A 26,742-nucleotide genomic window follows, 5' to 3' on the forward strand; every position below is an offset into this window, starting at 1 on the left:
CATACTTACATCGAACATTTTGCTTGTATAAAACATTCTGAAATTTTATTAATGCTATATTTAAACTCTAGCATCATGATTCTAATTTGTAAAATTTGAAACCAATGTGAAAATGTATACAGGATGTCTCAGTAATCATGAGCATTTGACAAAAGAACACTTCTATGTGAAAAAACAAGTCAACATATGGAATAGAGCATTTTTATATAATGTTTCGCTTTTGACCAAATGAAATTTACGAATTGATCAAATACTCCTGTACGAGAACAATTCTTAACTGAACACGTTCAAACTCTACTGTCTTGGAAACATTTGCTACTTGTTTTCTGATTGTTTATTCGTATCTAGTTTATTAGCTAAGTTCGCATATACTAAGCGAATTTTTAAATTTGATTCTACCGAAAACAGAACGCCGTATGAAAAAATGTTACTCTATGCAGGGTGTTCGGCTACTATTTCAACATAATTTACAGGATAATTCTTAAAGCCGAAATAAGACGAAAATCAAGAATAAAAAAAATTGCGTTTTCGGTTTTGTGTTTTAGTTATTGACAATTAAAAATTGTCGGCCAAAATATCCCTGCGCGGAAGCAAACCTTACACGAACATATTTTCGATTTATTTTTTCACTTAGAATTAACTCTTTGTCAATTGGATCGCGGTTATCGAGAGAGCCTATATGTATATTAAGCGAGCATTCTGATCGATAATAAATCGTATCGTAAATTCTTTCTGTCTGAGAGAGAGAGGGCCTATCTAGAAGGGATACGATTATAACGAGTGCGTATTTTATTTGCTCGACGCGGATCGGTCTTTTCCGTTGTGGAAGCATATGATTTCCGAGGAAAATTATTCTTTCCGACGTACGCGATGGCCGGCATTGTCAGCGGTGATTCTTATCCATTACGAAAGCTTAAATAACGTCAGTTGAACTTGTGATTTACTAAAAATACGAGTAAAATCTTTTTCATCTAAAAAAAAAGATAAACTGTCAATTATAACAGGGTTAAACAATAGTTTTAAGTATTTCAGCGTATTAATAAGATATTTACAATATTGTATTTTATGTATTAACATAATAAAAGTGCATGATTTTTTGTAAAAATATGCCAAAAACCAATTTGCTAAGGAATATGATAAACCTAAAAAACCGTTAGAAAATAACTAAAACTTTCGAAGATCATTATTTGAAAATTTTCAATTGTAAGGAATTTGTATATTTGTTAGTATAACGAAAACCGCCGATTATAAACCTACGAGTATAACATAATTTAATTTCTTCCTCGTCTGAATCCATCACATTTCTGTATCATGGTTTTCTTGTTATTTGTATTATTACGCTGTAACATATAAAATGTTCGATTTCATTGTATCTACTATTGAAAGTTTTCTTTTTCTCAACAAATATTTTCATCTTTGTAAGTCATTGTATGTTTCACTCCAAAACAACGAACATCATTATTAAGGTTTCCTTTATTTACTTAATATGCTGATTGAATAAATGATGTTAATTTTGAAAAAATTGTGTATTCAACGAATATGTATAAATACATATACGTATTTTTTATACAAATGTAGATATTAATATACCCCTTTTACATAATGTATCGTGCAAAATATAGTGATATTGAGCAGTTTATGATAAAAATATAAATAAAAAATAATGAATAAAATTTGTTCAAATTTTTTTCAAAAAGTTGTTTTCTAGAAACTTGATTTTAATATGTACATAATACATAATATGTAATATTGCATCGTAATCGTACGTGAAAACAAAATTGTAATCGTTTAATTATTTCTTTAACGCTTCATGCAGTCAAACATCGATGAATCGGATCTCTAGTATACTTCGAAAACCTCTATAAGACTATTCCACTCCGCTGCGTAAAGCTCTACAAATCGAAATGTACAATTACTTTACTTCAAATTATTTAGCACATTTTTTAGGTACGCTATTTTATCTGTATAACTCGAATTTGGAATGAAGCTCAATCTCTGCGAGTCAAAGTGTAGTTCTATGAGTTCCTTTAAAATTTGAAATTATACTACGTGTTTCTCATACGCAACCTACAGTGTCTACGAAAGGTATTGACACAACATTGTATTTATTACAGCATTTACGTACCGACTAATTGGACCAAAGTAAATTAAATTTTGTATCAAATTTTAGTTTAATTTAATTTAATAGAATTTTCAAATATTATCAAAAATTTGGTACCATGAAATGTAAAACCTGCTAAAAGGACGCTTCATTTGAAAATAAGGCTATATATAAATATTTGTTGTAACCATTCTATATGACGAAAATTGTCATTCATTTTTCTAAATAAATAATCGGCTTTTAAAAGCTGAAATTGACTGTCTTCAAGCGTCTATAATTCGAAAAATTAACCCTTGTACGAATCCTCTCTAAGCCGTTTTCGACTGTTAAATCTCTCTCACTCAAAAAATTCGATATGACACAATTTCCGCAACACAAAGATTTTAGGTTTTTCATTGAGATTCGAATTACCAAGGTTCGACTGTATTTTTGCAATGCATCGACGTGGGCTGCTTTATGTAATGGCAACAAAACAGAGTCGAGCCCGCACCGCAAACTTGGGTCGAGTGAAAACTGATTAGCATCCTTCGTTACAGTACATCGCACGCTGAAATTGGGCTATTTTATTACGGATATTGCGTTCCTGGGAAACGAAATAAGTCCACCGCTTTTGAATTGCAAATTGAAACCGATCCCTCGGTGTTCGGGTTTAAGTATTATGAATACATTATCCCGGGGGGAAATTTAAAAATTGTTATAATGAACGATGTAATCGCGGAAACTCGTTCGCAGTTTCTGTGTTACGGAATAATTAAAACGCTTCGAATACTTTGAATATATTGCCAACATTTTTCATATCCCTCGTATGCTCGATGAAAGCAAATATTCTTGAATATTTTAGAAAACTGTGGAAAATTTATTACGTTCAATAAAAATTTCTAAATTATTTATTCGTGTTAAATAAGATTAAACTTTTGTTAAGAATATAGGTACATTAAGAATATTGGAATATATCTAAGTAAATATATTCTTTGACAGGCTTATAATTACACTTTTACTTTTGCATTTATTATATTAAATATATAAATATAATAAAATTCAATTTTAATATAAAATCGAAGTACTGTGAATATTTGTCGATACATATCTATTATATATTTCTATTATAGATTTCGAAGGAAATTTTGTAAACTTAAATTATATAAATTACAACGATATGGAATATTTATGAATTTAGAGGACATGACATTTCAAAGAAGTTTTCTATCTTTTTCAATTTTAAATACTTTTCCATAATTCATTATTCCAAGGATCAATATTCCAAAGTCATCTTCATTGTAAAAAGTACAATATTAAATATTCAAATATCTTCTAAGAATTTTTAGTTTGTCTCTACACGACTTAATAAATCCCCAGATTCATAAAATAGAAAATTCAACATCTATTGTAGTAAACTAAGTAACGTGACTTATAATTTAAATAGATTTACCATTTATTATTGACATATTTAAAGATCATATTTTAATAACTTCATTTGTTTTTCTCAGGAACGATATAGTCTTTATCAGAAATAGCTTTGCCTCCGGCTTTGTTATAAATTATTATTTGGACAAAAAATTCTCAAAAATCGAGTGAGTAATCAGTGAGTAAATCAGTGAGTATAGCTACCACTGTTATGCAATATTCTCTTTTTAAGTGTAAACATGCGACAAATTCGACGAAAATAAAAACGCAACAGTTGCATCAACAGAATGGTTGAAGTAAGCGTTAGAACGCACAGTATGCGTCATTAGTAGCGACTACGAATTCTATTCTACGAATTTTATATACTGGAACCGATTTTAATCTCACAATTAATTAACAGAAAGAATCAAGATCTCCCTATAAAAATGAATTCGATTCGTCACGTATTTTGGGTTATATGTATGACACTGCCTTTAACTAAACGCGAACTAAACATCACGAAACTGTGGAAAAAGTCTCTTCGACTTTTTCGTGTTCTTCACACAATAAATCACACTTTCCATTTTTTCTTACAGAAGGTTGCCGATTAATTTCATATTATCAAAATTGTCTTTCTATTTTATTCTGAGGCTATATATTCGCATGTATTTTTCACTCTCTTTGTAATTTTAAAAATATTGCTAAAAATATAGCGTTTAATAATCCTGTTGCATAATAATTAACTAATTAATAGTAATATTATTAGTAAATTGCAAAGATACAAATCGTAGGTTTCCCTTTTTACAATCATATAATTTTTTATTTTATTACCAAACCTATTACCGTCATGCAAATGATTTTACTAATACTAATAATGTTTAACTTATTGCTTGTAACGTTTTATAATATTATTTGTGCAGATTTAATCTATCAATATAGAAGCAATCTATCCAAGAGCTGCAACAAACATCTTCAAACCTCCCAAACTAAGAGCACACACACTCATATATCACAGTACTATCTTGAAAGCACGACACAAATCGTACTACCCGAAAGAACTTCAAAGAGACTGAAGAAGAGAGAACTTCATCATATACTGGGTGACCGGTTCCTACGATAGAATTGCTCGATTGTGGCACGGCTAATATGCAGACAAACTGCACTGGGGGCGCAGTGTTTCTTCACAAAGAGAAAAGTAGATGACGAATAGGATAAAAAGGGATGAAGAGGGACAAGAGATGATTCGAATGTGAGGGGAATTCTATCATTCTGTGTGTGTATGCAGGGTGTCTCGATAACTATGGCACAAACATGGTACAATCGGCAAGGATGTGATTCTACATGAAAAAATAAATCGAAAATATAGAATAAAATGTTCTCAACAAGACACTCCGTTTCCGATAAAATCGGATTTAAAAATTTGTTCGATATATGTAAAATTAGCTAATCACCGACTAGTGACTAGTGACTGGATACAAATAGACAATTAGCAGGAGGTTAGGCTACGTACGAAAACAAGTCAAAAATGTGAAATCAAATTTTTCTGTTTATAATCTTTTCTCCAAGAAAATAGGGTTTGAAGATGTTCAGTTAAAAGTTTACCTGGTACACGCACACTTTGTCAATTTTGAAATTTCATTTGTTTGGAAGCGAAGCAGCCCATGAAAAAGCTTTGTTCCATATTTTCGACTTATTTTCACATATAAAATAACCTTTTGTCGATCATGCGGTTATGTTTAGTCCGGAGTTAACCAAGTCCAGGTGTACTTAACAAATTTATAAGTTCGGATTTCTTGAAACCGGAGCGTCGAATGAACATATTTTGTTTTATACTTTTGACATGTTTTTTTTACGTAGAATCACCCTATATAGGCACATATACATGTACGCGCATAAGGGACTAGTAGAAGTAGAGAGGGGAGGAAAAGGAACATCGGCCAGGTGGTAAAGCCACCCCATGATTTTCTGACCCGTGAAACTTCCCGGGGGAGTGCTCGACCCCGTACTAGTTCTCAATCACGCGATTGAAATGCACACGTTTCTCCGCATTCAACCGGCAGATACGGGACTACACGTGTACACACCGATAAATTCTCTAGTGCTATCTGTTGTACGAAGCATGTATGTACTCTATCGGCCGTCTTATTACCGGATATCGAGTATCGATTACTGGCAGAAACATTCTCTCTCGTTTCGTAATAACAATCGTGACGTCGTGTGCTCCATAACAAGGCATAATAGCGAAGTACATAAGCGAAAAGTAGCTCTCGGTGATCTAAAAAAAAAAGGAATTCATAATTTGAAAAAATAATGGTGCACTAGGTAGTAGATTGTGTTTATGTGAATTCATATCTTTATGAATATGTAGTTTACTTTGGATATTTCACATTATATGAGCTGCGTCTATATTTGTACGTCTTTAAATCTTTCATATATACATAAAAATCATACATTTATTTTATACATTTATTATTGTGCTTTTTAATGTAATTATGATTTTTTGTGCAATTTAATTTTTCAATGATTTCGGGCAATTTAAGTGGTAATATAGCTTTAAAATTAAACATTTCAAAATTTCATTATTATTTCTCCCACATTTTCCAGGTTAAATTTCCACCACTGATATTTATTACAATGAATATAAAGTAAAATAATTAATTTTTTACTCTGTCTTATGTTTTTAACATACCAAAATTTACTAATATCTACAAGAATTTTTAATTATTTCAACTATTTTAGGGCCAAAACTGCTAAAAAATTTCAAATTTCAGAAAAATGAAATTATACAATCTATATAGATAATACATAATACCATTTCAATTATCATTTCAATTCGATTTATATTCATATATCATCCATGGTATCATTCACAAAAACTCTAAAATTCACATATCAATTTCTCAAATTTATACAAATACAATTTTTATATATATATATATATAAAATTGTGCAGAACCTAAAAGCCAACCTGAATCTAATATCAGTAATTCGAGTTAAAATATAGAAGAAATCACAGCGAAGTAGCATGCATCATGACACTGTTTATCAGACAATTGCTTATCAATCACAAGGATCATCAATCGCGAAGCACTTTCGTTTTTAATAACTCTATCTATCTTTCAACAACCAACATTATCAGCCTACCACTATATTTATATCTTTCATCCTGCTTTTTCATTATTTTCTTTGTATCTTTTTTTTTTTTTTTTTTTGGAATATCAAGTTTAAATTGAACTTTCATACGCGCAGTCAGCGCGATTCGCCGGCAGATTTCAATCGTGCAACGGATCGTTGAAACAACCACGTTCACGATTGCAATATTACGGAAATATAATATTACGGGCAAATGAGCATGATACAAATCAACGCGTCGTGTACGATTTTCATCGATGAAATTTTCATGGTCGAACGAGTGAGCGAGCGCGAAACGCGCTGACGTTTAATTTACTGCTTTCAATTTTACATTATTAATGACGAATAGAGAACAAAAAAAAAAGAGAAAAATAAAAAAAATTTGTCGAACAAACCTGGAAACTGAAAATACAACGGCGATGCAGAGACTGGCAGTTTGGCTTTATAAACGAACGATCTAGATACGATCAACACATGTACGTGACATTTATTTAAAAAACTAACGTCACGCGAAATTATCTCTCTCGGACGAAAACGTGTCCGTTGAATAAACAAATTGCTCGAGAACCGCCACTTGACTTGTCATTTTTTGGAATTGCTTAAATGATGTTCCGATTTCTATTACTTCGATGTTGCATTATTCTGTATGTTACATATTTATTTATTTAGATTGCGATGTTTATATACACTCATATTTTAATGAGCACAGTTTTAAAAAAGGGAATCAATGCAGAATTTTATTTTATATAGGAAACATAACGAGTACTTTCCTTTAGTTATTTTATATGTGTATTTTGTGTTCTGACACCTTAGCATTCCGCATAAATGCATAAAAATCCAGTCTAATTATACTATTGCATTTTATATACTTGTCTACTCATATATGTATTTTTCATATACTTATTTATAGATATACTTTGTGCTGTACTTTTCTTAACAATATACGTTGTCGATTTATTTATTTATCTATGAATTTATACATACATATATCTCTGATGTTATCATTATTAGTGTGCAAATTCATATATTATGAAAATTTAATTATGAAAATTTAGTTCATTTTTGAAATTTTCACGAAAAAGTATGATCTGAAAAATGAAACTAAAAAAAAAAAAAAATAAATAGAAATTAAAGTAGAACATAATCATGGCAGTCGTATCACATTTTAGTGCTAATGAAATTTCAAACTTTTTATGTAACACACACAAGGTAAACGTTTTCTGTCACGAGCGCGAAACAAATAAAACTTTCTACGTCACTGTATGTCAGAAAACCATTAATTTTGCACCTATTTAAATTTCACTATTTATTTGAAAATAGCTTCTTGTAGACATTATAAATAAATCAATTGAAACATAATATGTTGTAAATGTAAAGAAATTTCAACCGTCGTTAATTATGAATACTAAAACATAAAAATTCTGTATTAATTATTATTACATATTTCATACTATTGTAGCCACATCGGTATTATTGAAGCTAATATTGCTATTAGTATAAACAAATAAAGCATCATACACAATAGAACTTCTACTGTCTAAACTTCCGTTATCGGAATACATACTCTGCTAGTCGAACATTCTATTATCCGAACTCTCCGACACCATAATCTGTTTGATACTGAAACAGAGGCATTACTCACAGTTTTGCTTCTAGTGTTGTGCATGTACAGGGTGTGCCAAATCTAAACGATCAAACTGCGAGGGCTTAATCTACAGGTAAGAGGGCGAACAAATGTTATATAAAATTTGTCAATAAACGCTCTGTTGTAAAGTTATAAAAAAATATTGCACGCATAAAATGGGTAACGATGTAGTTATTGGAACTCAGCAAAATCTTCTCTGTAAAACCTTGTAGTGTAATTGATTCCATTGTTTATTGACGTAAAACTTGAATCCAAGCACAAGAGCAACAATTACTAGGTAATCATTTTTTTTATATTATTATATTTTATAACTATTAACGATATGTAATTGTTACCACATGATTAAAAAAAGCATGTAACTAGACTTCAAAACTATATAAACTTGCATATAACTTGAAAATTAATTGTATAGGAAATTGTATAGGAAAGATTTGTTCAAAATATTGAGCTTTACAACATATTTCGACAAGTCCTACAGTTTTCGCACGAAACCACTAGTGTCATTACATTCCTCTATTGATGCTTTAATAAGTGACAACTCCTCGTGAGGATCAATCATCTTGTATATAATCTAATCTATGTAACCGTTTTGTAAACTTCCTTATGCCTTCTGCATAGGAAGGAGTTGATTTCAATTGATAGAAATGTCTTTGCAATTTCCTTCAATTCATACAACGTAGCTGACCGAAAACAGAACTAGAACTAAATAAACTAACTAGAACTCGATCTGCACTAATTTCTAAATTCAGGCGAGGGGCCAAATGTTTTATAAATACAGAAATCAACTTTTATAGACTGACTTTGTCGTAAATTATGTATGGAAAGCCGATATTATTTTTTCACTGTCCCAATAAAAACGCTATTAGTAGCTTCTAAAGTGAAATTGAAATAACTAGAATAAAATACAATTATATGTACATATTGGGTTGGGACATATGGTTCATAGTGTTTTTAATTGAGATTCAAAGATAATACATAGCTTTATAAAAGAACGTATGTACCATGTGACGTCTCGTGTGGTTTAAGTTATTTTCAATTAGCGTTACACTTTGGTCATATTCAATAATTATAGCCTGGCAAAACGTTGATCAAAATTTCCACTTCTGAACCGAAACCACTTTGGAACGATATGCTCACTTGCAGTACCATTTCTATAAACGATACATTATCTTTTTTGTTATTTGTACAACGTTTTTCTCCTCCTGCATTAAAAATACATCAAATGACAAAGATATAGCTTGTTTGTCACCACCTTTACTTTTAAACACACTTAAAATTCTCAACTTAAAATGAATAAATCTACCTTTCAGAATATGAATATATATAATATGTTTCATTCTCAAATGTTGGCGTTTCAAAAGCTGCTATTGAAGAGCACTACAAATTTTTATTCCAACCCAATCATTATCCCGCATCCTGAATATTTTACATGACGCTGTAATTTTGTCGTTAATCGTCATTTTAATCGTATAATTTTAAGTAAATTGCGATTCTCATTACATAATATTCTTTTAAATTTTACGTATCCAAAGGTTATGTAGTAGTATAAATAAAAATTTAAAAATCGTAAATTTTTTTAACAAATTGTAGTTCTAATTACATAATATTTCCCCAAATTTTATTCCAAAAATTTGTTACAAATAAAATTACAAAAATCGTAGATTGTAAATGTAAGTTTTTCAAATAAGTTGCATATTATTGCATGCTATTCTATTATATTTCTTTATATTTTGTTGACCAAAAATTGTCATTTTAAGTTATCTCAAAATCAATCAGAAGGCCTTCCAAATTCGTACATCGACAGATACAATTTACATGACAAAGATTTAATCACAGTTAGTTCACGTATCGTTCATAGTTACGAAAACAATGAAGATTAATTAGAAAAACGAACATCGGTTCTTGCACAAACCATTGTACGTGCAGCCGCTATTTAAATCTCAAAGACAACAATTTAAATTAGTTTTGAATCGGTGGTGGGCCGGTTACACCGGTTTAAACGCAGAAAATCTCCGATGGCGTGACGTTCGACCTTTTGCAAATCGATCTAGGAACGACGACCTTTTGTGTAGGTTTTATTAGGGTCACTAGATGGTCGAACAGACCGTCCTTTGCCACACACATACGGATCACCGAGTTAATGTCCCAGACCCATTTCTGAATTAATGAACACTCGACAGAAGCACGCGCCAGTTAAACCGTTCCAGAATTTCCGTGTAACATTGAACTTTCGATCAACTTTTGTTTTTATTTTAAGAAAAATAATTGAGATATCCTTAGCACATTTCAATTTGTGACTTTCTCAATTAATTCAATTCTTATGCATATATAACATCAAAAAACTTGGAAGTATATCGAAATGTATTTAATATTAATGAAGTACATATTGTGTTTCTAAGTGAATAGTTTGAATTTATAAATATAATTTGTCAATTGCACAAGGAAATACCAATTAACTGAATTAAATTATTTCAGAATATTGGTACAGTATTGAACTTTCGATCGATTTTAATTTCTGTTTTGTGAAAAACAAAGTGAAATCTTCTTGGTATTCGTCTAATTAACAAAGTAGAAATGAAACTTAACGTGCAGGGAGGGTCGTATCTTTACATTTTCCATAAGTTTCCATAAAAATATTCAATCTAGTAAAAATTCACATATGTATAAATCTAACTAAAGAAATGAAATTTCTCTAAATATTATAATATTTTCTCTCTAAATATTATAATAAGTAATAACTACAGTCTGAAGCATAAACATCTGAAGTTTAGCAATAACATCTCAAATTGTTAGTGAAAATAACGAAAATAAAATCGATATCCATGATAAAAAAAATCCTCAACTGTTCCAATTCTACAACAAGGAAAGACATTTCCTGGGCAGGACTTTTCAATTCGAGATATTCGATAAGCAGAACAAAGAAGAATTGTGTAATTAACAGGGGTGGAAAATGAAATTCGACGTTCAGAAGGAGAATCGCCGCCATTCGTGGCGCGAGTGGCACGGCGCGGCGCGAAAAAAGCAAAGGGATAACTGCCGAGGAAGACGTTAAGGGGGAAAAAGAGAAAGACACAGCGTACACCTTCGAAGGTAATTTTAGTTACTTGACAATTTGGCACCGTCTACGCCAAATAGAAAGTCACGCGCGTACTGGCTCCTCTTGGAGAGAGAAAAAGATAGATGCACACAGTTCTTACGAGAGCAAAAGAAACCGAGAGAGCAGAGAGAAGAGAGGAGAGTGTACAAATAGAGAAAGAGAATGGCACAAACGGTAGAAAGGGAAAGAACAGAAGAGAGAAGTCGCCGAGTAGAGGGCTGTGGTACGCGTGATAATCTATTTGCTCCTTCCGTACTGCAACGGGACAAGAAGTCCTATTTATATCGCAAAGAAGCCTCGGTTTAATGAGTCTAGCTGCTGTCACGAGTCTACTAAGATACGATCGTTCCTCTATTAAACAAAAGAACGTCGAATTTACGATAAAATAGGAAAAGAACCGAAGAACACACACGGCAATATAATATTACAATCGTTAAAGACATCTCAAAATTTAATTATTGTTACAACGTTTCGAGGTTAAGTACTCCTAGTGCAAACATTATTGCTCTTCTTATTACTGACATTTATTACAATAAATAATTGATTTTCTATCCTTTAGTTTATTTCTAATATATCAAAATTTATTAATGCGAAAATTGTGAATTATTTCAGCTATTTAAGCGCTCCCATTCAGTACGGATCATACAAAAATAATAAAAATAATAGTCTAATATAAAAGTAATATTAAAATAACTTATTTAAATTTTGTACACTGTACATATCAAAGAATACGCAAACGTTCTTTAAGAAAAAAACATAAGCAATTTAATACTCGTGTATTATTGATATAAAAATAATAAGAGGAATGATCTAAAGCAACTTTTCATATTGTATCAACAATATCAAATTAATTTTTTCAGCTCTTGTACACTGTAGGCGTTAAACTACGAACAAATTTTCTTTAGCAAGACGAAAAACTTTCGCTATGGAATAAAATTAAGATTAAATAAAGTGCATTCTAAATGAGATTTTTGCTTTAATACTACCACTATAGCGGTCATTTGTGAAAGTACATATGAATAACTGTAGAACACAAAATATCTTGTTAGCCATTCACAATACGTTAGAAATAGTAAATATGATCATCACGTGTAATACTATACATATATGTATGTATATATAAGTCTGGTTAATCGCAAGTCAATCCTCTGATAGAGTACAGTAATGTTGACAGTAGACACGCAGATATAACGTACGTTGAAAATCGTAGTACAAACCAAAAAAGGGTGGTTTCTCTTGCAAAGCTAAGTAATGAAAAGAATGTGTGAGATGACATTTTCTTGTAGAAAGGTTCATTTCTGAATAAAGTGATATTGAAAATCTGTACGTATATAGATTCGTAGAAATATACATGGATAATCTTACGTCAACAGATATCACTGTAATGCTTAAAGCACAATGATGATTAATAATAAAGCATAATTTTTGAAGTCACGACTTGTTCTTTCAAACATCAGAAGAAAGTAACAAAGATGAGAATACTACAGTGGCTCACGATTATGCCTTTTTTCTCTATATCGACGTTTGCCTAGTTAATAAGAAAATATCATTTTTACATAAGGCAATTAACATAAAATGCAAGCGAAAATTTCCGTCGTATATATTATACATGACAGTACACATATATGCATATATACATATAAATCATACCAATATATTTTAATAAACACGAAACAAACAGCTGCCTTAAATACTTAATTTTGCAAGTGCTACAGAATCTTCACTTCACTTATTCTTTATTTATTATTCTTTTACTTAGTTTACAGCATAACTTTTATTTTATTCCATAATATAAGATAATTAATAGTTTATAGGTTCTAATTCTAATACATCCTACTTTAGATCAGTTTAGTATCTATTTCAATCTGTTAATTCATAATACAGTTGGTAAAATCTATACATATATATGTATATGAGATCTAATATATGAGACAAAAAATAAGAAATATATTGTCTAGTTTACTGCTCATTATGTAAAATCTGTGTACAATAAATAAATAACATTTATGTTTTTTTCTGGCTATAATAAGCATTGCAACATATTAAGTAACAATCAATTCAATAACACTATCATAAACAAATACATAAAACCATAATCCCTCAAACTCCGTAGTGTTCGAATATTAGGTAATAAGAGTCACTGTACGTTATAAGCTAACAAATACAAAAAAGAAATTTCTTCAAAAATCCAAACAGTCTTCAACCAACAAAGACCATAAGTCAAAAATCACATTCGCAGAATAACAGGGATTAGCTACCAAAAATATAAAAAAAGCAAAGGATAAGAAAGTAACATTATTGAATCTTCAATATTTGACATATACCGATAAGACGTATAGATAAAAAGCTTCTGGTATCAGGCGTAGAAAGTGTGTATGAATTTAGCGAAGGTGATATGAATATCGAATTCATCGATTACCGATTACCGATTACCGATTACCGATTACCACGCTACCGGTTCCGCGGTTCGCGTGCGTGCACTGCTTCTCGAGAAGAAAAACGAGCTGTTCGGCTAGCGGGAACAAGGAGGGGGTAGAAACAAGCTTGAAGAAACACACAGGTTGCACCTGCCGCCGCTGCAACGTACTCCCGAGATATGCTTTCCCCTCCTAGGGAACCCCAGATGTTTATCGGGCCCCCAGTTAAAAAGTTGAATGTATATCAAGCCCGGGCCTCGAAACGAGCGTCGACGATTTTTAACCGGCTCGTTTGACTTTCAACACGCACCGCCGTGCGGACGCCACTTCCGCGGACAATCACGTGTTTATAGAAATTAAAGGATAATTATGTAAGTATGCGTGATTTTAAGTATGTATATTGCGAACGATTTAGAAAGTTCAATATAATGTAGAATTACCACATTATTGTTATTATCATTATTATTATTAAGACGTTGAGCATATAAATGTAAGTTAATGTTTAATAAGCTGTATCAATTAGAGAAGAATCATAGGAAAAATGCAGAATATAGAGTATAGAAATACATACATATTATATAGATATAACTATATATATATTCTATTATTGCTTTAGATACAAAGTTATTCAGCTTATTAAAATATTGGAATTACTCCACTTTTGTTCTAAGTACCTGTTCTAAGTGTTCAATTTAGCAACTTTACTATTCCAGGATTCCAAGATAATATAATTTCCCATTATATTTCATGATCACCGTATACATTGTGTTTTTTATGTTCCACATAAACATTACATATCATATAATTTTGTTATTATTACCACATACGACGTAACATGAATAATGCATTTATTATGTTCTAATGCGACGTGATCATATAACGTATTCATTAGCAACCGGAGAATATGACTTTAGATATATAAATAAATTTAGAAAATTTGCAGAGTATTAATATGTGTTTGATTAAATAAGTAATATGCTACAATTTCTCTATCGTGACTTTTTTGCTTGCTTTCTGTTTACCTATAAAATAAATTTTTACTATACTTTCTACACAAATGGAGATTTACTTCCATATTTATCATCAGTTATAATTTTTTAATTCAATTCAATGCTTAAAAATTGTTTAATTATAGTGTGACACAACATCTCTTAATTTACAAAAACTGCATGTAATAACGCGTTATTATAATTTTTAATTTCAATAAATGAAACTACTTTTCAATAATAAACCATATTTCAAAATGACAACACTAGAAAATGAGATTAGATTTTTGAGTATTATTATACTCCGATTTAGAAATTGGTATAATATAATTTTCACTTTTTTATGCGTTAAACATCATCAATATAAGACAACTGCTTCAAGATAAAGTTCAAATATTCCACATAACTCTCCACTTCGTGAGAAAAAATGCAAGATAAACAATTCCGCACGTGAGAATATTCCTAATATCGAATAATCATTTCTCAAAGTATTCAAATTTCATTAGCATACATTAACAAACAACTGTTTATTTTCCTATGACGAAACGAAGTACATATGTACTTACTATATTTCCACAAACTTTCAAATTACGACGCAACTGTTGAATACACAGCGATCGCCCTATCTATTGATATTTCCATTCGAACCACGTTTTCAATTTCAGATATTTCTTCAATCAAGTCGAATAGTGCGAGCAGATAAGATATGGATAAAGATAATGCATCGGTGTTAACAAAATTTACAGCTTTCTAAGCCTCAACCGTACGCCGGTTATTATCACGACGCCATTAAACTCAACTATTCCAAACCAAATTAATTTTCTATCAAAACTTCATTACTTACATTCAACTCCTGCAAAGTGCAGTAATCTTATAAAACACACGTAAATCCATTTTATTAACGTGAAATGTAGAAATAATCAAAATGGTATTTGAATTTTTTAAATTGTAGATTAATGCCGATAAAAATAGAACGTAAACGTGAAAATATAATTAACACCGTGCTAAACAGTTTTCATGCATGTTTTGTCGGTAATTTCATTTCCTTTAGCGTCGATGTTATTAAACCTTATAGATTGTTGAGGTTATATATGCAACATAATGGCGACACAGTTCGCAAACGTAATTAAAATTCTAAAAATTCTGTGTTTTAGTATTTACCTACTCTGATATATGTACATTGGAATACTAAATATAAAAATAATACGAAGAAACCGACATACAGTAGCCCATTTAAATTAAAAAATTTACAATAGTTCACTGATTAAAAAAAGAACAAAATGATTTAATATATTAGGTTACAGATTCCTTAAAGGTACTTTTCAATGAATTTAAGTAGTTCGAATGAAGATATAACTTTAAAATTGTTAAAGACTTTCCAAACTTTGATTATTGTAACGTTCCCGAAATTAGGCATCCTTAATGACAAATATGATTGCTTTTTTATTATTAAAATTTATTACAATAAATAAAGAACTTTCTGACCTATGTCTTATCTCTAACATATCAAAATTTACTAATATAAACATTGTTGATTATTTCAGCTATTTAAACCATTTAATACAATCATACCATCGCAAGCATTTAATACAAATTATTCAAAAATAATAAAAAGAATAGCCTAAAGATAGATTATTATTCAATATTAATAATATAAAAATAATATTAAATAAATTTATTTAAATTTTGTGTATTATAACGTGTTAAATCATGAAAAAACTTTCTTTAATAAAAAGCATAAGCAATCCAATACATGTGTATTATACATATAAAAGCACTAAAAATAAAACTCTAAAAGAAAGTTACCATTCAATGCCAATAATAGATGTAAAAATATCGCATTAACTTATTTAAATTTCATAGACGCGTAAACAAACGTTTCCAAATAAGAAGCATAAACAGCCTAGTACACTTGAAAAGAACAGGTCACGATTATCCTAACATCTTGATTTTATTCATAAGAAATTGTTGATTGTAGCATATGCTATTGTATGACAAGTTTATAGCGACTATAAAGTGGACACGAAAAACCGGCGTTCCGGCTAACTAGTTTTTAATTGAAATACAAACACAATGACAGGGACAGGTCAGCGCAAATAAACTGACCCAGAATGAGCAATCGACGGCAACAGTCTTTTCCCGACAACGTACCTGGTCGTACCCGCTTATCCGCCATGATAACAAGTATCTGATTAAATTTATGTAATAGCGTGTTACACTATGTTATTGTGGAATTACTTCGATAACCTACTCTGATAACGTCGTAGTATTAAAATCACTGTCATTTCGACGATACTTTTGTTTGAATCAACCGTCGATCAATAAGTATGAAATTTAAAATAAATCATAGCTGCATACAATCTCAGTTTACGTCTAGAAGACTCACTAAAAGCAATCTGGTTTGCATTTACTTCTACAATATTCATTAAATATTCTTTGTATATTAACAATCGCTTATTTTACATTTAAAGCATTCGCTGAAACGAGGAAACATATATGTAGCAAAGTTTATACGTGAAATAACGCGGGAAGTATGAATCGGATAAAAAGCTGTCCAAAAAGATGCATTAATTGTAAAAGAATTTAGAAATATCCAGACATAAACAATAACAGTCTAGGTAGACTTTTCTTATGTATTAACTTTTTATAATATACCTTAAAAATATTCGCTATCATAAGAAAAAGTATAATAACATTTATGAACAATATTACGCGGGAAATATGAATCGAAAACTTTTCTTATATATTCATTTCTAATAACATTCGTTAAATACTACTGCGTATTTTACGTTAAAAATATTCACTGAAATAAGAAAAAGTATAGATGAAATTACGCTAGAAATATAAATAGAAAAGACATAGCAATAATTGTAAAGCAGTCCACGCGAACGCATATCCCGACGGCGGCAAATTTGAGTCGCGAGAGACGCGAAAAAACAGCACATTAGAAGACACATCATCGTTCAACATCTACACTCCTCTTCCTTTCCACATACACACACACACACACAGGAAACATGGTTCCATGCAACATATGTATATACACAAGCGCACGATTAAAAGAGAAACTCACTCCAGAAATAATGCACAGTATCCATCCAAGTCGCGGTGGTGGAGGTAGGTTGCGCTCGTCCTGGATTATCAATACCCGAAAGAGGTTTGCGTTCAAGTTCCTCGAACCTTAATCTCAGTGGTCGTCTCACGACAACATACTTTCGTCGCCTTTACGCCAACATACTTTCGCACGGTCTTAGAAATCTCACTCACTGGCCGAGCTTCGAAAACTGAACGTGTTCCACGATAAGAACACGATAAGTGTACATTCCTCTGGGATATATTTCGCGCCGTAGGTTTTCCCGCGTTTAGTTTCGTGGATGCACACGCGGCAAAGGTAACGCAGCTAGAGCGAGACGCATACACGTATAGCTGAGAAAGAGCGGGGAAACGAGACAGAACGAGAAAGAAAGACCGAAACAGAGAAAGAGGGAAATAGAGAATGACAGAAAAAGAGAAAGACACTACGTTCGGAGCAATGGAATATGTGCACGCACTTCTCGCTTGGTCCCGTCTAGGGGAAAGAAAATCCTGCCACCACTGCTCCACCTCCAATCTCATACAATATATGTGTAGTCGCGCGCACAGTTTTCAAAACAACAGGTTACTATGTCTGTATCTTTGACTTTCGATAAACTTTTAGTTTCTTTCGTTTATTAGTATCAGGTTTTAGTATGGAGCGTGAATCGGTGCGTTATAGTCGCGCGCGGTTTTTCCGCACGCACACGCCGCCGCGGATCAATAATTCACCATACGAATTCACCAGAAGCGGGTGAGCGAGCGGGCAGGCACGCAGGCACTAGGCAGAGAGGCACACGTTTCTGTCGTGGCGCGCTCTCCTCGGGGAAACGCACGCAGCCCACCACCACCGGCACACCAATCGCTCCTAACCTCCTCGACGCGAGTCTCCGTCGCTGGCTGAGTCCCGTACACGTTGCCAGAGAGACTGCACACGCTTCGCGTAATACACACGTATACACACGGTTGCGTTCTCTTGACACACAGCTGACACAACGCTCGTAAACACGCGACAATCGGACAAAGACGGATGCACCGCCAAACCGCAGGTATAAACCGGCACGACTCGAGCTCTTCGTTTATCAAACTGATCCGACTATCATTTTATCACATATATCTCTCTCTCTCTTTCTCTTTCTTTCGCTCCCTCTACTTTCCTATCCTTTCTCTCGCACACTCTTTCTCTCTCACTCGCTCATACGTATATACTATCTCTTCCTTTTTTAGTCGGAAAGGAATAGTAAGAGCACTAGCAGCAACACCGGAGCAAGCAATGCGAACATCACGGTCACCGGAAGTACGAAACTGACAATCACGACATACAAGGAATATGACGGGGATCGGTTATGTGTTTTTTTGCACTGAATAACGTCGCCACGCATATACATCATTCACGCACTCTGTCGAGTTTAAGTTCCTCTTTTATATATTTATCTTTATCGCACAATAGGTTTATACGTTCGTCTCTTTCTTTCGCATGAGCGTTTATCGCTCCCTCTGTCTCTCGCTCTCGTTCGTCCGTCCGTCTGTCTGTCTGTCTGTCGGTGTCCGACAGTGTGTATATTGCCGTCTCGTCGCTGCTGTCGAATCCGTTCCGTGCGCGGCCCCTGTGTGGGACGCCGCCGCTGGGACACACGGGCGTGGACGAGTAGACGCGCTCTTTCCACGATCTTTCGACACTATTTTCTTTAATGTACTTACCACTGGGCGAGCTGACGTGGCGTCGCGCGCGCGCGGGGCCTTCACACCACGGGTAAAATTCGCACAGTAATATTAGCGCGCAAGGCTGCACCCCGGTAAATACGAGCGCAGTCACCACTCTTGTTTTTGGTATGCCAGGAATGGCACAAAGAATCTGGACAACGCACACGCCTGCTGCGCAGCCGGTCTGCGCACACGCTGACACCGCTTATGCGGCCGCGGGAGAAACCAGAAGCCGAACGTGCCCGATTAAGCACGAATCTCTCCGAAGTCAGCCGATTACCTACCCCCACCGCGATATACAAGATTCGCATTACCCCACTCCCCGCGCGCGAGATCAGTCGCGTCACGCACGTAATAGAGGTTGGATGTTGTTGCTCGCTTACTCGTTTATTCTCTCTCGCTCGATGTTCGAGGGGCACTTGTTGAATTTCAGAGGTTACGTTTTAGGTTTTTCGAATAAACCTTTTGATAAATGGCAACACACCAACCGCAAAACAGCCACCTTTATCTCTCTCATACGCGTTTTTTCCATGCAATCTGATATTGGACATACATACGTTATCAAATATAATGCACTCCTTTTTTATTATCCGTACGAACTGATTCGCTTGTGTAATAATAAAATATATTGTACTTTGAAAATATACTTTGTAATTCGTAAATTGTTTTAAGAATAAGAATCGCTTTTTTCTTGTATATTTCACTCTTTACATTAAATTTAGTTACATTTCTATCGTTTAACGATGATCACGTCACAGTTTTCTACATATAAACAGGTTCACGTGTACCTTTTCCGTAGCAAACTATTTGGAGTCGTTTATGTACGTGAGAATTTAAGAAATTAACCGAGCCTTATGAAGTTTATGTTCCGTTGAAAAAAGAGTTTTCACCTTCTGTCACCCTTAATATTTAACCCTTTATTCTTGTGTAATATTTTTCTTTAGATCCTATTCGTCAGGTTCTCGCCTTTCTTCAGACTTCTGCTCCAATTTCAAGATCTTTATGTATGGAATTTTCAGTATGTAATTGATGTGCGCCATAAGCGCCATACCTTAAATCACGTTTACCGACAAGCAAACGATATAATTTCCTATCAACTGTACATATCGATTTCACATTTAAGATTTCAATTTTATAAATATGAATTTTTATACCATAAAAATGGTAAATATTTATTACAACGTTATATCACAGGTATATTTAGTATGTTAATAATTTTTTAACAATAAAAATTAATGATATATAATTATAAAATAATTATTTGGAAGAATTAAAATGTTAAAATATAAATGAATTAAAAATTAGTTATTCTCAAGCTTAATTTATAAAGTAAGCCTTTTTCATATTTTGTTTTATAAATTTGTAAATTAGAATTCTTGTTTTAACATTTACTGATTTTGTTACAAAAATACATAAGTTGAATATATTCTTGTAAACTTATCAAATCAGTAAATTCTTTACTGCTCGGATAATCAACTTTCTACCTTATCTACAGAAGTCAATTGAACTTGAAATCTTATCGGAAAAAAACAATAAATTAAGACATAAATATGCATTTAAATATAATTATGACATGAAACTAAACGTCCATTGTTATTCGAATTATTATGTATCTCATACATACATATATGTAAAAAAAACGTACGAAAACAAATTGCTTTGAAAAATAGAAAGTGAACAAAAAATATCTCCCAAATACGTACACATGAACCTACAATAACAATTATAACTGTGATTATTTAAGTTTATAATCGCAAATAAAATTATTAACGATAAATAAGCTTCATTTGTGGAATTGGATACGTTTTTATCGCTTACAAAATATATAATGTATAAGTATATTAAAAATTTTTCTTATTTAATATTTAGTGAGAACATAATTTTGAAGTTGCTTTTTTAACTTCTTTTTCTCAATATATAATAAACTACAAATTTTTAGAGTAAGAGCCAAAAACATAGTAAAAGTTTGTTCATGATTTATTGGAAATTTACTCCACTTATATCATTTACATCATTTACTTTGAATAATAAAAAGTACCAAATATATGTGTAGTATAACGAAAACTTGTTAAGTTATACTATTCATAGAGAAAAAGAAAGTTTATGTGTATCACATTTATATATGCAACAAACCGTTCAACCACTCAACAAAACTGACTGACGCATAAAGTGACACAAAAATAAAAATGAATGTCATATGTATACAATAGTTCACAAAAGTATTTGAACATAGGAAATTTGATGTCAATTCTATTTGGCACGACTGTCATGATATGATTTAATTGGGCAAACTTGAAAACAATCTGAAAATATGTAACATTTACTGTAAACAGATATCCAGCAAAAAAATTAATATACGGTATAAATGCCCATATTAAGCGTATAATGAGTGTTAAAAGTTGAGTATTGAAGCTTATTAATATAATAGAGTGACTGTTTAAATGGTTTTATGATTTTTACAAAATATATACAATAGAGCCTCCCTTATCCGAACTAACAGGGAAACAAGATTGTTCGGATAATGGAATTTTCGAATAATTGAACAATCATTTATATATATATATATATGTATGCATACATATACATATATATATGTATATATGAAATTTCATTTCATCAAATACAGATTGAGATTAGTTGACAGATTCTATATATCAATTGATTTATCCCATATCTTTTTGGTTGTTAAGTAAGTCATATAATGTTCTCAGCATAATTAACTGCATAGAGCTACATTCTTTTTGTACTTTGAACCATCGAACCCGTTTTGTCACAAATGCTTCGACATGAGGAGGTATCTCTGCATTACCTCTTTCGTTTGCTATTTCCATTAGTATAAAGATCATTACTGTCGTCTTTGTTGCAATAAAACCATATCGTTACATCAGTGTATTTAAGATTTTTCTACTGTTTCCAAAATCTGTGAAATCTACGTGCTTTAGATTTCAAAATTTTCAATGTCATGTATTTTATTATCTGCGTGGTTTTTCCATCATGTATTTTTGATCATTCTGTTGCACTTACATTACTTTCTAATTTTCTAATTATGTCGTATTTTGTTCCGATAGTTAGAACGCTAATAGTTTTATACTAAATTGTTATAATCAGAATTCACTTAATCGAATAAGGGAAGGAATACATTGTATATGAATACTAATGAAGTATATACCTCAAACCGAAAAAGACATCCGTTACTGGGAAATATTATGCTCGGATAATGGGTACCCAGATAATACAACGTTCGGATAATGGGTGTTTAGATAAGGGAGCCTCTACTGTACATACATACTTGCATTAAATGGTATGTAATTTTTATATCTATATATTCGAATTTGTTCTAAATCTTAAAAATATAATCAGGATTTGACTGCAAATATTTATGCAAATTGAAACTTTTATGAACACACCTAAGGCAATAGTACTAAATAAAAAATTTGTTTCATTTAATATAAATTGCAACGAGCCATGTATTATCGATATTTTATATTATATGTTTGCATATTAGAAGCATTCTGTACCCTTTTGTATTTTTAAATTTCGTAGAAATGGATAAAGATCTGCAGTTTAATTATGATACTCGAATCATTACAATGTTAATGAAATTTGAAAATGTTTCGTATATAACACACATAATAAACATATAAAAAAAAATCTACAAGTGTTTGGATACTTTCGTGAGTAACTGTATATTTCTGAACCGTTGATATGTGGAAACTGTCGGTATCTTTGTGCACACACATGGATCGTTTATCGGGCCGATTTTAAACACGACAAAACGCTCGTAAAATCGAATGTCACGTATCAAAATGACGGTCAAAGCGTGCCTTTTGCAGGGAGACAAAAGCAGTCGTAATTAATGCTTTTAAACGCGCGTGCTGTACTGCACCAAGCTCCTTTTGTCAGTTGGACACATTGTACCTCGACAAATGTTTACGAACGACCACAGGGTGGCGGAGCGTGCACGGTGACAGTGGCTGGCAAGCCGCGGGGTTGAAACGCGCACAGTTTTCGTGCGGATTTTCACCGAACGCGACACATTCAATGGGGGGAAAGGCACGGTCCGATTTCACCCGCGAGGTTTAATTACTTAATTACGTTAACGCTCGATTTTCGTAACGTGTCGACGAGCCACGCGCGGGCAAAACGATTCCGTTAGTTTCACAGCAATTTCGTGCCCGTGGCTGTCTCTTCACCCTCTATTGAAGTATAGCCGTACGATACACAGTTGCAAATTCGTTTTAGAAACGAGGACGCTTGGTAAATGAAATTTTCTAATGAAAATGAAATATGATGTCTTCTTTTGCCGTAACTTACATCTTTGGTATGAGATATTGTGCAGATTTATGTATAAATAGAGCAGGTTTTAATCTGTTTTGATTCAAAACATAATATTTATAATTAAGTTAATCAAGTATTGATTACAATTTATAAATGTGTCTAACGTAATATTTTGGATAAAATAGTGAGTGGTTTTGTAACGAATATCAAAACAAATATGAAATAATATAAAATATATGCACTATATATAAGTATATAAAATTATTATATATATTTTTTTTATATTTATCTTGATATTTAAAGTTTACAAATTTATTTAAAATTCAAACATATATACGTATATTTGTAGGTATATATTTTAAATGAAGTGATAATATACATGTACATAAGTATACATATATATTATAAGTGAAGAGATGATTTATAAGGATATCATTTTTTATTATAATTTACGTATGTATGTAATATACATAATATACAGTTCATGTTAACTCCCTTTTCAAGGGAGAAAGGCAGGAAAATGAAGTTATCTATCTATCTTATAAAAAATTATAATAATATAACATAATGTAATATAATATAATATGTGTATGTACATATATATGTATAATAGAATTCCGTATGAAATTGCTTATTCATGGTCAAACTGACAATTATCTTTCTTCCCATGGTCTCCATTTATTCGAGTTATTTCGGAGGAAGCATATGCGGCATGATTGGTATGTTGTAAACCTCCCTTAATGTCAATAGTTGTAAAGTCATAAAATTTCCAGCAATACTCTTTTCTGCGATTAAAAGGCACTAATTTAAAATTGTCAGATCAGTGTTGTTTGCAAAAGATTCATTATCAACTCCTTTCATGTGACAGTTGCGAGAAAAGTGGCAGTGCCGTAAATTAGTTATTGTATAATAATATATATTTTATACATATTAAACCATCATTATATTCTCTTAAACTATAATAATTACATATAATTAACAAACAAATACATATATAGAACAGTTGTAAGTAAATAACTCACTTTGATAAATGAAGATGTTATCTAATAGGTGAACAATTTTGATATTACTTCCACAGAAAAAAATGTTATACATCATGCAACTATACTACTTATGGTAATCTGTGGATTTGAGCATCAATAAAAAGATATAATTATTCAAACGACAATAGATAAAACCTAAAGAGAAAATATATGGAAAAATTCCAATAACAATCTTATAGATATGTGTCACTCAGAAGTCAAACTGATCAACTCCACTAGTTGCTTTCTCAATTTCGTTTCTCAGAGCTCCTTTGCAAAATAAGCTACCGATTATGTAATAATATTAATGAATTTACAAGATACAAGTTACAAGTTGAAAAGTTTTGTTTGTTACACAAAGAGTTTTTATAATTATATACGTTATAAGAACTAATTATTATTGGTGACTTAATTGATTATCTTAAGAATAAACAATAATATCAATGATTTAACTGATAATTTGTCGATAAAACTGAGAAACTGTTTCTATATTCTACGGGAAGAATTCTATAAACTATAACTTGTAATTTAGTTCTTTTAAAATAATAACTAAATTTATGATATTACTAAGGCTAGACGTTTAAAGGATTTGTTGGAAAAAAATAAAAATACACTTTGAAATTCATTAATGAAGTTTCATTTAGGGTATAAATAATACAAGTTAATGTGAGAATCGCTAAAAGATATTCTTTTTATTGATATTTTTTAAAAGTGGAGCTTATTGTAATTTCATCTTAGTGTAAAATTACTGGTTGATTTAAATAAAAACATATTTAAAAACGAAGTAATAAAATTAAATATATGATATAAAATTTCGAAATCTCGAAGGCACGCTTATCTAGATAAGATTTATAACCATCATAAGGCTATGTTCTAACTGAATACAGTGCAAGACTTAACAAATAACGCTTCATGAGTCCAATCAATATAAACGAATTTTATAACAACGTCATATTTGGTCTTATTTTAATCAGGAAAGGATAACCAATGTGTTAATGAAACCATGACAATGAGATAAGATGCTCCCCCTCTTTCGAAAGAAAAAAAGTTTTACTTGAAACATTTTATAGAACAATAGTTGTTAACAGTAGTGTGTAAAGTTTTAAATGGGACACTTTGTACATGATTTAATATTTTGGAAAATAATAAAAAGACAAATCAAACGAGATACATGTATATACATATGTGTGTCACATCACAGTAGACATGTTTGTTGGAAATGCGTCGCTTTATAAAAATTTTTGCTGTGTGTAAAATTAGGAGTTGGACATAATATTATATATAATAATTGTTATATAAATTTATTAACTGGAAACTGGAGCAAACCAGAAATTATCATTTTGCGAAAATGACACCTATTGTTCCTGCATTTGAAACTGTACCTCAGGACACAGAAGCTGGTCAATTTCAGTTTCCGTTTGGATTTGTGACGTCGCTACAATGGTCAGATTATATTTGGGTATCTCGTTGGCAGAAGAAATACTCACTGGTACATTGATATTATCAAAATCGCAATTTTTAAAAATTCTCTGATCCTTAATGAAAAAAGGAAATCCTAAAATGTTCGTATTCCGTTATAAGATGTAGACTACGGATATTTACACAATTCATATTTTTATAAATATGATTAAAAATATAGAATTTGGGTAGGAAATTGTTTTATCTACTAAATATTATAGGGGGTATATAATAGAGAAGATATTTTGGATATTTTATCTGTATTCCTACGTTCTAAACATACGGTGCACTTTTGCATCTTTAAATTTTCCATAAATGCACTACATGCAAGAAAAGTCTATCAATTAATATATGTAATTCGTTTATAGATAATAGTTTTATAAATATGCAATAGCTTTTCTTCTTTTTTTTTTTTTTCTGGAAAGCGGCGGGGCAGTGTCGGACACT

The 26,742-nt window shown here is 31.6% G+C and overlaps 1 protein-coding gene and 1 long non-coding RNA gene across 9 annotated transcripts in view; one reads left to right on the top strand and one right to left on the bottom strand.

Annotated features, from left to right (window-relative positions):
- Scalloped (TEA domain transcription factor 1 homolog scalloped) overlaps nt 1–19,757 on the bottom strand; it is a 359,209-nt gene extending 339,452 nt beyond the window's left edge. For 3 of the 8 annotated variants that reach the window (XM_072008395.1, XM_072008390.1, XM_072008391.1), the window contains exon 1: nt 17,835–18,352. In XM_072008395.1, the coding sequence (XP_071864496.1) occupies nt 17,835–17,859 (25 nt within the window). In that variant the 5' untranslated portion in view covers nt 17,860–18,352. Of the gene's footprint in view, nt 1–8,180; nt 8,200–17,834; nt 18,353–19,534 lie in introns of those variants that run through there. The other 5 variants (XM_072008389.1, XM_072008394.1, XM_072008396.1 and 2 more) reach the window with 4 other exon arrangements.
- Nucleotides 18,365–20,183, top strand: LOC139989799 (uncharacterized). The gene is made up of 2 exons (XR_011800407.1): nt 18,365–18,882; nt 19,061–20,183. It is a non-coding gene; the product is annotated as an uncharacterized lncRNA (long non-coding RNA).
- Nucleotides 20,184–26,742: the final 6,559 nt, after the last annotated feature.

Source organism: Bombus fervidus, chromosome 8 (genome assembly GCF_041682495.2).
Source record: "Bombus fervidus isolate BK054 chromosome 8, iyBomFerv1, whole genome shotgun sequence".
NCBI classification, from domain to species: Eukaryota; Metazoa; Arthropoda; class Insecta; order Hymenoptera; family Apidae; genus Bombus; species Bombus fervidus.